The sequence below is a fragment of the Silurus meridionalis genome, chromosome 20 (assembly GCF_014805685.1).
Source record: "Silurus meridionalis isolate SWU-2019-XX chromosome 20, ASM1480568v1, whole genome shotgun sequence".
In the NCBI taxonomy this organism is placed as follows: Eukaryota; Metazoa; Chordata; class Actinopteri; order Siluriformes; family Siluridae; genus Silurus; species Silurus meridionalis.
This window is the reverse complement of record NC_060903.1, coordinates 15,461,500-15,476,798: the sequence shown is the minus strand read 5'-3', so window position 1 is coordinate 15,476,798 and position 15,299 is coordinate 15,461,500. Positions and strand designations below refer to the sequence as shown.

General features: G+C 37.6%; 2 protein-coding genes across 4 annotated transcripts in view; one reads left to right on the top strand and one right to left on the bottom strand.

Moving 5' to 3' along the window:
* The window catches only part of LOC124402905 (syntaxin-1A), an 80,099-nt gene that overhangs the window by 32,791 nt on the left and 32,009 nt on the right, over positions 1–15,299 (top strand). For all 3 annotated transcript variants that reach the window (XM_046876324.1, XM_046876325.1, XM_046876326.1), the window contains exon 3: positions 2,770–2,869. In XM_046876324.1, coding sequence (XP_046732280.1) covers positions 2,770–2,869 — 100 coding nt within the window. The remainder of the gene's footprint in view (positions 1–2,769; positions 2,870–15,299) is intronic.
* LOC124402906 (gamma-crystallin M2-like) lies at positions 330–1,262 on the bottom strand. Its single transcript, XM_046876328.1, has 3 exons — positions 1,061–1,262; positions 695–940; positions 330–614 (listed from the first exon to the last, which is right to left on the bottom strand). The coding sequence occupies exons 1-3, from the start codon at positions 1,067–1,069 to the stop codon at positions 330–332; spliced, it is 540 nt and encodes a 179-aa protein (XP_046732284.1). The 5' UTR covers positions 1,070–1,262.

Sequence of the window (15,299 nt, the reverse complement as noted above, 5' to 3'; positions counted from 1 at the left end):
CTCATCAGTTGTTTAATTTAAAGCTTAATCCTTATGCTTGCCCATTTTTCCTGCCTCCAACAAATCAACTTTGAGAACTGACTGTTCAGTAGCAGCCTGATATTTTCCAAACCTTGACAAATGCCAGTATAATGAGATAATCAGTAAATGTTATTTACTGTCAGGAGTTTTAATATGAAGGCTGATCGGTGTAACGGGGCAAACACTGATTTATAATAAATCAGACCAAATTAGTGGCAAGAAATAAAAAAGAAAAAAAAAAATCAGAACAATAAATTATATTTTGAAACGTTTTATTCAGAATTTGCGCATTACAGAAATGCTCTTGCTTAATACCAGGAATCCATGATGCGCTTCATGCTCATGAACTTCATGTTGCTCATTCCCATCATCTCCCTAAAGCTGCGGTACTCTCCGGGTCTGAAGTACCACATCCTGCCCCTGTAGTGTGGTTGCTCGTACATGAGCCAATGGCCGTCCATAATGTGGCACGAGTGGCATCCGCCTGACCAGTGGTAGCGATCCATGATGGAGTCGCAGTCATCAGTCACCTCCATCATCTGACCCATGAAGTTCTCCCTCTCATACATCCTCATTCTGTAGGAGCCCCTGTACTGTTTTAGGAAAGAGAACCATGTGAGCAAAATATGATGTTTGACAAACTTGTCATGCTAGCAAAAGTTGATTAGCCTACCATAGGGATCATGCGGCAGGACCTGATCCAGTTGTTGCCCCAGCCCCACATGTTCATGTAGTCGGCATAATCACCCCTACGGAGGAAATACTGGTTTCCCATGAAGTTGGGGCGATCGTACACCATCCAGCAGCCGCTCTCCACCCTGCATGAGTGGCAGTGACTCAGGTAGGAGGACATGTCTGGACAGTCGCTTCTGCACTCATAGGAGCGTCCCATGAAGTTCCTGTCCTCGTAGAAAGTGATCTGGTCGGACAGAAAGAATTCGTTTTAACAAAAGCAATTTTGCACAAAACAAGATCATAGAATTTCAATTTCAACCATTTCAAAGACTAAAAAAATATAAACAGTGACCCTGGTACTCACCCTGGCCATGGTGTTGGTGAATGAGTTTGTTGCGTGCCAAAGCAGACGAGTTGCTAGATAGAGCAGTTTCCAGCTGGTGAACTGATACTCTGCCCCATTTAAACCCTGAATTTATATCTAACCAGAACAAAACAACAGCGCACCTCCTACTGTCCTATTGTGAAAAGTCCTGAGCAAGCGACAGCATGCATGATTTACAGTAGAGGTCTCTGGATAGCTGAAGGGCTTTTGTTTGACTCAAATATCTAGAAGATTAGCTTGTGAAAAGTTTTTAATGGAGACAATGGCCTGCTTTTATGCTTTAACAGAATTGTGGATAGTTTCTTTTAAAATGTTTTGTAAGAGTCTTTAGTGTCAGTGCGTTGCAAAAGTAAAGATTTTGCTTTTTATTTTCCATCACAGGAAATTATTTGAGATAAAGTACATTGTGCCTTTTTTGCTTTGAGAATATTTCCTATTCCATCAAATCTATAATTGCATTACTCATTAAATATCATTTGATTTGTTCACTATAAATATCCACATATGGATGTACTGATGCCAGGAAAAGAAGTATTATATAAAATTAGTCTGTTTTTTAATTTCAGCTTAAATGGCTCACTCTTAAAAAACTGTACTAAATATTAATACAGTATATAACGTTATTATATGATCCTCAAGCATCAAGTGAACTGAGCCTTCAGGGACTAAAGTTGCCTAATGAAATAACATTACGATTCCTATTTCAGCACAGGTGCTGTTTGCAATTTTTACAGAAATGTTTAATATTAAATACAAAAGTACTGAGACACCTAACATTTTTAGCCATATGTTTTTTCTTTCCCCAAACTGTTACCTCAAATTTGGAGGCACAATTGTGTTGTATGTCTATGGATGCTGTAGCATTAAATTTGTCCTTTAAACTAGAAGACCCAAAGATCACAAACCTTCCATACGGAATTGGTTAAGGCCCAGGTTACCAACGACCACCCCAGGTATTGTTAGCCAACAGGGTACCGGTGGAAATAGGGCTACTGTTGGCCAAAGGAGAAGAAAGAAGATTTGAGAAAGAACTAGAAGACCCAAACTTCCAGCATGACAATGCCCCTGTGCACAAAGCAGGTTCCATGAAGACATGCTTTACATGGATTGGAGTGGAAGATCTCCTGCTATAAAGCTATATAGAACCCTATTAAACACCTTTGGGATGAACTGAAACACTGAAAAGCCTACTAAACTAGGCACCTTTTATGGGCACTATTTGTAATGTAAGATTAAATCTGTAATAAGATCCTGGATTGTGAACAATTTTAGATAAAAGGTAGATTTACATCTGTGACTCCCAGCAAAGGCAATGCCTAAACTTCAGTCCAATGAATGAGAGTTTGTTTGAAACCATGACAAAAAAAGACCTTCTCTTCCTTTCTAAGAAATAGATATTGTTTTATTCTTGATAAAAAGTTGGCTGATCAAATAGTTAAACTTTTTTAGCCCACTTACCAATCAACTTTATATATGCACAATCACAGAATGAAGGAACGTTTTTAATTTCAGAAGGAATTTCATGGACATAATGAAATTCTCAATCATTAGGATCGGAGTTAGTCATGTGTTGGGTTTTTTTTCTGGTTGGATTCCGAAAAGCTCACAGAACCTTTTCATCTTTTCCTTTTTTGAGCATTCAGTGAGTGAATAACAGAACTGAAAGTTGTTCTTTCTGACCCACATAGGTAGAAGAGATACGTGGCTTCATCGACTCGCTGGCTGAGAAGGTAGAGGAGGTAAAGCGGAAACACAGCGCCATCCTTGCCGCGCCAAATCCAGACGAAAGTAAGATGCTACTCTTGGAAGCTATATGACCACATTTAGAATTGTTCATAGTGACACTTATGTCAGGGTTATAACAAGAATATCTGAACATTTCTGATCCTAGGTATGACCTGTTTATCCTGAATTAGTTAAGACCTGTCAGAGTAGAGGGGTGTATTAGAACTGGGACCCCAACCTGTCCAACACTCAGTATTCACACAACACCTTCTACCCCCAACCCAGCAAATAATAACGAACAGCAGTAACATTTATGGCATTAAGCCGACACCCTTATCCAGAGTGACTTACATTTATCTCATTAATACAACTGAGCAGCTCTGGAGTTAATGGCCTTGTTTAGGGAACTCACAACCTTTAGAGCCAAAGTCTCCCACCAAGCTACTACCTCTACCACCTAGCAGAGTTCAGAGTTGCACAAATGCCCCACGTTCTAATTGTTTGGATCTCACAAGTATAAATTCTGTATCCAATTCATCTAAGACTTAGAGTCCAAATTGTTTTGTAGGTGGAAGGGATAGCAGCCTATCTTTCAATGACTGCAGCGCTAGCCAATCTTATGTGTCGGTGAGCCTATGTATGTGGAAGAGGGTTGATCGTTCCTTCAGCAAAATTAGTCAGAATTCCATTAGGAGTAAATGTGATCAGATATTAAAAATGTATTTGTACTTAAAACATAGAATGTCGAACACTTGCCATCTGTTCCTCATGTGCATTCAGTTCTGAAAGATGATGACTGTCCTATCTTTCTGCATATAAATTCCGCCACTTCATGTCTTTCCAATAGGCCATTACATGCGTTTACTCTCTGACTGTGGCCTTCATGTTACTTTCAATGTATTGTGTAGAAATCAGTCTATCCCACACTGTTATTATGCTACATTGGTGGATCATTGTACAGCTCATCTATTTATCAGTCATCAACATATAGTGTAAACACTATAGCGAAGCTCTCTTTCTCGTTACAAATGTTTTGACTGATCCGGTTAGTGGCGGCCCACGCGGGTGGTGCCAAATGCACATTCCTGCCCACGTGCTCTATCAATGGACTCTGAATCTTCCACACCGCACACTCGGTTTTGTTTTGTGCACTTGGGTAGTGTATAATGGTTGTTAGAGGACTGCATTTCTGCTCTTTGGGTGCAGGACCAGGAAGCACCATATCACAATATTAGTTGTGTTTAGAAATGGCAGCATAATTAACTATGCACAGATGGAGTTCATTACACAGCATGACCATTCACTCCAGCATGTGTGGCACAATTGTGAATGAGTAACAAACAGCTATTTCATTTTTATTGTTATTTTTATTGTTATTCATAGTTACCGATTCTTACGACATGCTGTTATTTCACAAATAAAGATGCAACAAGACTTTTATTTAATATTTTTGTGAAGGAGTCTCCAATGTCAGACAGCAGGTTTTTGAGTTCTTATGAACAGAAGACTTTTATGCTTTTTTCTGGTTTCTTGATATATAACAATAAAAAAACTTCAAGAGGCTAAAATTGTACAATATCGTAAAAATATTGCAATATTTTATTAATCAAAATGCATTTATAGTCGAATGCATAAAAAGTACATTTTGATGAATACAATATTGTAAAATTTTGGCAGAGGAATAATACATTTTGAACTTTGCTTTGGACCAATTGTTGAATAAGACAGCACATCCCATCAAATCCTAACATCCTGTCAGTCATTAACCCTTGTATGGTAAACTGTGAATCTGTCACCTTTATTGAGAAAAAAGTTAGTTTCTAAGCTTTTTTTCTTTGATTTTGACTGGACGTGATTCCCTATTCATGCTTCTCAAAGAATTGCCAAGGCTGACTTGTCTGATGTCTGACTTGTCTGAAAATACACAATGTGCCATTGAGAGACACTTATACACCTCGCAGATCATCACAGCTATTGCTGAAAGTGTCTCCATTTGTACATTTCAGCCTCTGCGTTTTCAGTCTCCTTTTGTTCATCTCTCATCTGTCCCTTTCCCTAAAACCATTATCCTTTTGAATCATTGCTTCAATGAAAATTTAGGTTTTGGGGTTTTTACAGTCAGTTTAGTCACAGTTGTTTAAAATGGCACATGCAAGCTACTCATAGCCCACTTTATCCTAAATGTTTCCAGTATGCCAAAGACATACCCCATATACTACTTGGGCTGGAGATGAAGTTTTAGAAGCTGCACAGTTGCTTTGTTTTCAAATGCTGGGAAACCATTTGCAAAGAAATCCAAAAGCAGTAATTCAAAATGTAAAGTCATTTGAACATCAATATATTCTGGGTTTACGTTTTATGCTAAAAAGCAGTAATACTAGCCGAGCACATCCATGATGTATTTTTACATCCTGAATAAGTGAAGGCTACAAGATTAATCATCTCATCTTATCTTTTTTGCATCATTTTATAGATATGCACCTGGAAGTTTAATAATGAACCAGAAGGAAACACAATAACCACGTTTTCTTTCCACTACTCATTCCGATTTGGCAGTAGTCAGTAAATCACACTTCTGTTGTAGTCCACAGCTTCCAATTTTGCACCAAAAGTATTAAATGACTGATCTGCAACAAAATATTGTGTATAAAATCTCTGAAGAAATGTAGGAAATGAAAGTAGTGAGAAACAAATCAAAGTTTATTTGTCCAAACAGTTCGTGCTGCCTTTAATTGAATATGTGTGGATGTTTTTCACCCAAATACCCTAAACCTTAAACAGGTATTTGTGGGGAGAAAAGCCTACTGTTTTGCTATATGTAAAATCCAGACATGGTTTAGAGTCTGGAGTGTTTTCACACTCAGCTCACCACTTCAGCATTTCAAGAGCACTCAGCATAATGAGTGTGGTTTATGTGTATGTGAGCATATCAGATGAACTATGACTCTTCTAAAGTCTGTTTTGTAGATCACATAGAAGACGTGTCTTTGAGTGTTTATTTGGAAATCTAAAAAAAAAAAAAAAAACCTCTTCTGAGAGGATATTCATGAAAGCCTGCAATCCTTACTGATAGTATTAGCCAGCTAACTAGCATGACAGGATTTTTTCGAGAGGGTGATTTTAATCATATGCAGAAATTGCATTGACATCTTTTACAGCTTAAGCTTTGAATGATACAAATGTATATTTTATGATATTATATTTCATATTTTTTAAAAGTCATATTAATAAATGTCCAACACCAACATCTGACTGTTCAGTTTGCCTACTAACTAATATTAGCTTTCTGATAAAGCTAGGCTGTTAGGATCAATTATTTAAAAATGTTTATCATTTTTACTAGCTAAAATAGCTGAGCTAGCTAACTAATATGAGGTAAAGTTACAGAAAAAGCTACTTTACTTCCAAGCTTCCAGTTCATAAATATTGGTTGTCTGATAAATCTTAAACTAATCTGACAAGGTTTCTCAAATGTTTATACACATTTACTGCTAACAAGCATAAGCTTATAATTAATTAACCAGTAAGCTAACTAATATACGAATATTTGTACTTATTTATCACCTTGCTTTAAAGCTAGGCTATTAAGTCATATTAGCCATCTCATAAAGCATAAGCTAGTCTGACTGGGTTTTTGGACCAAATCCTCAAAATGTTATTATCATTATTATTTTAGCTAGTAAAAATTATAATGATAATAACATTTTGAGGATTTGGTCCAAAAACCCAGTCAGACTAGCTTATGCTAGTCATGAGTGCAAGTCATGAGTGCCTTTAATTCTAAGCTAGCTTTTTTGACAAAGCAGCAAGCATAACTAAAGTGATTGAAAGTCATATTTACTTTTTGATTGAAGAAGTGTAAAATAATTACACCTGACTGGACCTCTGATTTTTGTGTGTGTCTATATTTTTATACGTGATTATAATTGGCATATCAAGCTAATCTGACAAGGTCCAGATCAATATCTGGCACATTTTGTGAACTTGTCAGTAAAATGGCCCACTGTTGCAGTTGTATTGTTTCATGAATGGATTTTTGTATTAGTTATATTATATTATATTAGTTATCTATACAAAAGGAGGCCAATTTAAACACTTTCTGTGCTTTTAAATGAAAACAGAAGGTCGACTGCCAAATTCAAAGACATGTATGTGTGGGATTTTTTGTGTAAAAATCAATTCTAGGTAGAAAGATAGTTCATACTTTAGTAAGAGAACTTATTTCCCATTAAATCTATTGACTTTATGGAAATCCAAAAATGTGTGTATGTGTGTGTTTGTGAGCAGGCACTTTTTTTTACAGTCTATATTTATGAACAGTTTTGACAGTTTTTTATTTGCTTCCTTTCTTGAGGACTGATTTAAGAAACCTGCCAAACTATTTTTATTTTATTTTTTTTGCTACATCATGTTTCATGGCCCGTAGCCTCTTCAATAGTCAACACCGTTCGATGCGACCAAGCGTGATGTGTCTTGAAAACATAATAAGATTCAATGTTGAATCTACAGAGAGTTCTCAGAAGTAAATATCTCCATTAATGAGAAAAAAATAGTTCACAGTATATGATTTTTTGCTTGTATTAGACGGTTCATCAGCCTACGTGTAAGGACAGAGTTCTGAGGAGTAGGAAATAAACCCTTTTGGGTAAAAAAACTAAACAAGATTTACCTTAGGGAACTGCTGAGACCTACTGAACCCAGCTGATGGTTTTTTTTTTTATTTTCAGAATCCACTTTTAACATTGCTTATTTCTTGCTGTTACATGACTGCCAGCCTTTTTTTTTTTCCTTTCTATCTTTTTTGATGGACGTGGGCTGTTATTTTCAATGTGTTGCTTTAAATAGCTGAAAGGACTTTTATAAGTATTGCAGCACATAGATGCTGTTCCTTGAAACTAGAAAAAAAAAAAAATTTTTTTTACAAAAGTAAACTACTCCATTTTGCCAGTAGTTTACTTAAACGAAATATTTTTGAATAAAATGAAGTAGCCTTGAGAATTTCCAGAGCTTTCTGAATTGAAAATCAACCCAATTGAAAGACAGCAATTTTTCCTTCTAGTTGAAAACTTTGAATTTACTCCAGCTGCTGACAAAATGTGCCATTTTCTTAAATAAATGAACTATTATCTCGATGCTAAATAAAATCAGTTCATACATATCTGAGTTGCAAATCGGTTTTTTTTCTTCGTTTGAAGAAAATATCAGTGTCTTACGTTGGCGTGCGATAATCCAGATCGCATAAATCAGCATTGTAATACGCTTCTACTCCCACGCAAGTGAAATATTATAGCCGCTTGACTCGCGCCTTAATTAAGCTAATAAAGCAGCAAAACTTGTAAACCCACACATACAGGCACACTTTTACCTCACACTAAACTCTTTAGAGGAATTAATAGCACTCTGAAATAACCGCTGAATTGTATGTATGTATGTATGTATGTATGTGAATGTATACATATATATATATATATATATATATATATATATATATATATATATATATATATATATGCATGTTTCTTTTGTTTACAGTATATGCAGCTTATAAGACAAAAGTTTTTCCACAGAACCCACACACAAACGCAATTTTACTCCACATGCCAGTGCCTCATGTTATATAACTAATCGAAAGAGAAGATGGCAAGGCTGTTATTGGTCTTGTGCTAAGGCGTCTTTGTTTAATAATGCTATCTATAGACTCGTCTTCTGCTGGTTCAGGCATTTTGGTGTCTGCACTTCTCCTGAGCTATTGTCTAGTGCTCTAACGCAGATTTACTGTGCCATGATAATAGAGACCAGGGTGTACCAGCTTTAAAAATTCATAGTGTGATGAATAACACCATCACAGTTTTAGTTTCTCGTGGAAGTAAAGACAGCATAACACCACAGAAGCAATTTTTCTGTACCATGATACACTTCCACGAACATTCATTGTGAGGATAAGAGAACGCTGTTCTGTTTAAACACGGTGCTCACTCGCGCCTGATTATCCCTGTAATTGACCCTAATTTCTCCTGTAAATCAACTACGAATCCTAGACGTTCACATAAATTTGCAACTTGTTTAGATATGTCTTTTCGCATCATGTTCCTCAGTGAATAAATAATCAAGTATAATATTTTTTTAATAATTTCTTTAAATGAGTGCTCTATGGCTACTTTTTAATTGTGTGAAAATCTGATGTTTGTGCAGAAATCTAGAAAATTGTGTGTGTGTGTGTGTGTGTGTGTGTGTGTGTGTGTGTGTGTGTGTGTGTGTGTGTGTGTGCTTGTGTAAATCTCTTGTTCTTGTTCTGTGTAATGAGTACAAAAAGCATATGGAATTCAGCAGATCAATACAGAAGAACAACGGAACAGAACGATCGATGGAGTTACACTACAGACAGAAAGAGAGAGAGAGAGAGAGAGAGAGAGATTGAGCGAGTGAGAGAGAGCCAGAGCGAGAGTTTCAGAGAGACCTGGAGGAAAGCAAGAGCTATTTTTAGTATCAGGAGTGCAGACATAGATTCCTCTTGTATTTTAAATATAGCAGCATGAAAAGCAGCATGTGCCAAAGCATCTGAATCTTTTTTTGTGTAAACACTGACATGAGGTGCAACAAACTAAGTGACACCTTTTTTTTGTGTTAAACTACACATCAACACATAGGAACAACTGGAGTGAAGCCAATGAAACTGTACATGCCGTTTCTAAATCTGTAGCTTGGTCAATATGTGAAAAGGAATACGCCGTGCTTTTGAACTCAGATCTCTATCTGCAATTAATACAAAAGTAGTGAGAATCTTTTTTTACCTGACACTTGTGTCTAATTTAAGAACAGCGGGTGAATTCTTTTAATCAACTTAAATGTCAAAGAAAAGGGAAAAATAATTCTAAAATGTATCCTCAAACTATCCCTACAAGCGGAACTATTTTTGTAGTTATAATGTTATTTACATGTGCACCTGTACATGAGATTCGTACATGCATTGTGAACATTGTGTTCCACATTTAATCCGCATTTGCTGTTAGAATAATCTCCACTCTTCTGAATAGCTAGATTTTGAACTATGCTTGTAAAGATTTGTGCTCATTCAGCCACAAGGTCATTAGTAAATTCAAGTACTGATATAGAGTGAGGAGGCCTGGAGTGCAGTCAGTGTTGCAATTCATCCCAAAGATGTTCAATAGGGCTGAGATCAGAGCTCTATAGCAGTCTACTGAAGATCCTTATCTCCAATCCATGTAAACCCATGGAGCTGGCTTTGTTTTTGCACAGGAACATTGTCATGCTAGAACAGGAATGGGTCTCTTAGTTGAAGCAAAGGGGGGAAATTACTATTGCATTCAAACTGTCTGTCTGTCTGTCTGTCTGTCTGTCTGTCTGTCTATCTATCTATCTATCTATCTATCTATCTATCTATCTATCTATCTATCTATCTATCTATCTATCTATCTATCTATCTATCTATCTATCTATCTATCTATCTATCTAGCTAGCTAGCTAGCTATCTATCCTTTGTAAGAAAAAATCAATGTCACAGTGGTACGCAGCCCAGTGTGAAATTAACTCATCATTTCTGACAAATGCATTTTGTGGCTTAGAAGTTTGATGCTGATGTTTTTTTTGTTTGTTTTTTGTTTTTACTGTAATTGTTTCAGAGACATAGTTAGCCAAGTTTCTGAGGAAACAACTATTTAGTCAAAATAACAATTATATTCAAAAATCTGAAGAAAAGATTGCACTGGAGCAAAAGATGTAAATTAATCAGTCCAGATAATTAACCCAGGTTTACAGTACTACTTGAACTCAGCTCTCATGTGGGTGTATTTGAAGAAAAACATTGCATTTTTATATTCAAATCTGGTTAATGGTAACCAGCAGAGTCCTAGCCTAACATAATGGCTTCGATTTATCACTACATCAAAACCTGACAATACAGGATTTTATTGCCACATGTCTACTAACTGTCATCTCTGGGAAAGGTATAGTTTTGTGATAAAGAAGGATGGCGTTGGTTTATACACTTTTGTTTTGATAGCTCTCTATTAGGATCTATCTGCCAAATCCTGGATCTGGCAGGCCTTTAGGCACACAAGACAAAAAAAAAAAAACCCTGAGGGAGAGGTTTGGAAAGACTTTGCTGCTTGGAGGTTATCAGCTGTCAGCTTGGATCAGAATGGTTTAACAGATTTTGGGTGCTTTTGAAGTTGAAACATGGAGATTGTGGTTTAAGATGTTCGAGGTTTGACTTTGGTGAAAGTGTTTAGTGGGTTTCCTGATAGATAATGTTTTAAAATTTGTCTGAAAGTAGAAATTCTCCAAATGTGGCTAGTACCATAAAAAAATTGTTTAGAAGACAATCCAATATATCCATATTTCTGCATTCACGATTACATTGTAATATAAATATATGGCTTAGTTAAAGCTATAATTAATTCATCTGAATAGAGATGGTGTCAGGGAGTGCATTTCGAGACAGAGGCAGGCGCAGAAAATTGCAGCTTTTAATTAAAAAAGTGCACTGTATACTTTTTAAAGGGCAAACAGAAACACATACACATGAGACCTGTGCCTGAACAGGGATGGAGATAACTGCATTTTAGGAGAAAGATTTGTGCCTATATGTTTTAGCAACGTAGCTGATTGTGTCTGATAGATACAATGAACCTCAAGTGAATAATGTAAATAAAGAGCAGCATTCTATCATGTCTCACATCCTATTACTTTATGTGTAGATGTCAGTTTACTGATTTTTACCACAGCGCTATTGAATTCTTAAATCTGATCATTCAACAGAAAAAAAATGCTGTTATTTAACAAAAAATAAATGAAAATACATTGTTGAGACAGCGCAGCTTTCTGTAAGTATTTGTCCATTACACATTTTAGGGAAGGAGTTTTCAGTGTCAGCACTGTGTGATAAAAGGTGGTAGAGCTTTGGTTATGGCACTGGACTCTTGTTCAGAGGATCACAATTCAACAAAGCTGCCACTGCTGGGCTCTTGAGCAAGGCCCCTTAACCCTCAACCGCTCAGATGTAAGTCACTCTGCCATAAATGTAAATTTACCAATCAAGACGTTTTCCACCACAGAAAACTTTCAGGAATTACCTTGAATGCATTTTTGCGTGAGATTTGGAGGGTCAGGGAACCAACCCCAGCCATTAGGGTTGCACAATTCAGTGCACTCTTAGTGCCGGTCCCAAGCCCGGATAAATAGGGGGGGTTGCGTTAGAAAGGGCATCCAAAGTAAAAACGTGCCAAATTGAACATGCGGATGATCTGCTGTGGCGACCCATAAAGGGGGAGAAGCAGAAAAGAAGTTTTATTTGGAGGGAAAACAGCCTTGTATGCCATTGAATGTTCATAGCTGCTTTAATGAAGGTGATAAACAGAACGTTTGTTGATATAGAATGTAACTATGAATTGTCAGTATTATAACGTGCCGTTCATTACTAGTAATTTCCCTGAGAAATAAAAGATTTTCTTGTTTTTGGAAAATAATTAAAATTGATCAATTTCAGTGCAATTACGCTTGATTTGACTATAATAGCATGCCTCGCTTGTCCTCATTTCACAACTTAGCATAGATTTCTATTATTGTTAATTGGGGTTTCTCTTTTGCAGAACAGAGAAACAAAAATGAGAAATTCTTGTTAGTAATAATACATCTGCAGACATCATGTGTCAGGATAAAGTTGCGCAAAATGGAGCACTCCTTTAAACGCGAGGCCTGGACGAGGATGTTCAAGTGTCGTTTTGGGTGGAGAGCTGCTCTCGTTTTCCTGCTAAGTGGTCTGTGACTCGATCTCTCAATCTGTCTGCGCTTTAGGGCTAAAACGAAAAACAAATGGATGAGCCGAGGCATATCCGCAATTGCAATTCAATCCGGCGCTTTTTTCCATCGCGTAGCCATGACAACGCACGCCTAATGAGTGTAGTAAGCAATATTGGAGATTTACGGTAGGGAATATTTTTATGAAGTGGAATCCCATGGCTGCTTATATTGATGCGGTTGTGGAGTTCAGTTACGTTTGAAAAAGCTGCTATCATTTCGGAACGTGTTAAGAGGTGTGTGTGGTGTTAGGGCTTATTTGCGAGTGCCAGAATGTCTGGTGAGGGTCAATCTTTCTAAGAGCCTTTCGTTGGTATAATTATTAACACAGCTACGTAATATTAAGCATAACCACAAGAATAGCCTTGGCAACCAAAAGAAAACCATAGATTTTTTAAACTGCAAATCCAAAATGTAAAGCGGAATTAAAATACAAACACAGGTAGAGGTCAAGCTGTCAATATACACACTGTCCAAGGCAAGGCATTATCAAAAACATAAACAAAACAAGTTAACAACAGTGTTGTGAAACAGAATAATGTAAAGGGTTGGTAATCATCAGCAGTACAAAGTTAGAAGGAGCGTATACTTTAGGGAACCAATTTCTCACAAAGGTATAAGTATACAAAATCAAAAGGGCAAATCATAGTTTTTTGTTAAAAAAAAGCTGTAGCCCTTTGCTGAGACTGGCCAAAGGTCCCCAAATGGGCAAAGCTGTCATATTATCCTATCCTTGTAAAGACATTTGATACCCACCAAGCCTTAAGATTTGCTTTTTACTAGTTACATGTACATTACAGCACAGTTAAATTCTTTCCTTCACAAATCCAGCGATGTTAGGAAGCTGGGGTCAAAGCGCAAGGTCAGCCAGAGCACAGAGGGTTGAGGGCCTTGCTCAAGGGCCCAAGAGTGGCAGATCCAAATATAATCAGTAACCCGGGGCCTTAACAACTTAGCTACCACTTTGAGGGCTTTGAGGGTTGAGGGCCTTGCTCAAGGGCCCAAGTTGGCAGATCCAAATATAATCAGTAACCCGGGGCCTTAACTACTTAGCTACCACTTCCCTGATTTAACAATCATGCACCTATCAACTCCTACTACAATATGCACAAACGTGATACTACCAGTGTGAGGACTTAATTGACATAATTATTGATACAGTCAATAAACACTGCCCATACCTAGATTTTATGTTTACCCTGTTGTGAAGACCAGGTAAATGTCCCCAGGAAATTTAAACTGTCCTTGGCAGACCGGTCCTCATACTTTTAGTGAGTTCAAGGTCCAAGCAAACACCACTGCCTCCAAATCCATCATGGAGTTCAACTCAGAACCTACACAGTTGTGGAAAATGTTATTACAGTGCATTAGTCTCTTGTTGAGACTACGCAAATGTCATCAAGAGGTCAGATTCTCCTCCTCCTATTGTATCCCTGTTGCAACCCAACCACCCTAATTTCCCAAATCACTCCCACAAACACATACACAAGCAAGAGTCTGGTTTTATCTGAAACCTAACCTCATTGACACTTCGATCTACCGAATAGCACTTTCCGCAAACAGGATGCACTTCTGAGGTTGCCATGGCCACCCTGGTCTATTTGGTGGATGGCATGGCATGCCCTCATCATATCTGAGTCATTACAGTGTGTTGAGTCAAACATAAGAGGACACGCCGCCAGCTTTTGCCGCACTGATCAAAGCTCTTCTCCTCTTTGATAGCAGCCTGCTGGCTTTAATGGCAAGGCTGCGTACACACTAGATGCCAGGTCATGATACCCCATCTCTTTCATATCTTGAATAATTCTCACGGCAAAAAGCTCTGTGACGTCTCTTTCTGGACGTCTGCCATGCCCTGTCTCTCTACCGAGGTCATTACGGTTTGCTTTATTACCCCCGGGAAAGGAGATTATAGAAAATCAGGGTCGCCGAGCAGAGCTGCGGAGCTCAGATGGTGTTAGGTGTATTGCCTTGGGAGTAAAATATGATGCCAATTTTGTGCCGTTATTGGCTCTACGGCTCTTCCTTTTGAGACCACAAGAGAACAAGAGCACCGTACAGTCAGAGCTGTACACATAAACAGTGTCCTTGTTTGCCAGATTCATACACATACACAGCTAGCGTGGTGTCAGTGGGAGCAGCTGTGGCATTAGTGAGCATGTCAGTCACATCTCATCTCCACTGATGTGAAGTCTGATAAACCCACTTGAGCTGCCTGGAGGAAGCCTTTATCTCAACCAGCGCAGTTTTATCGCGAATATGAGATACGAGCATGTCCTCGTTTCTGAAATCACCTGTTGCTGTATACATTCTTGAACTTAATTTGGCTGAAATGTAAACTATTACATCTTGATGGACTGCTCTAGTCGTTCTTTTTTCCTAATTTTTTACTTTTTCTTTTTCAAAGCTCCCCACGTGACGCTACATTAAAATCCCATTTCCAAACAATTTTCCTCCATTACGAGCATTAATTTGTAGCCGATCTAATTAGCTTAAGCCTTGCAGAATTTCCTTTGTATACTTTCACTCATTCTGCTTCTTCCTCTCAAGGATACGATTATTATCCCGGCAGATAATACTGTTATCTCACAATTGCAAACAGAATGATCGAAGCAGTGTCTTTTTACATTTATAACGCAGCAAATTGCAACAATTGCAGTTTCTTTGAATATTCATG

Excerpts from the sequence above, each read along its gene's own strand:
- LOC124402906 (XM_046876328.1), bottom strand. Across the intron at positions 615-694 it reads CCTGCCGCATGATCCCTATG|TACAGGGGCTCCTACAGAAT; the intron begins GTAGGCTAATCA and ends TTCCTAAAACAG.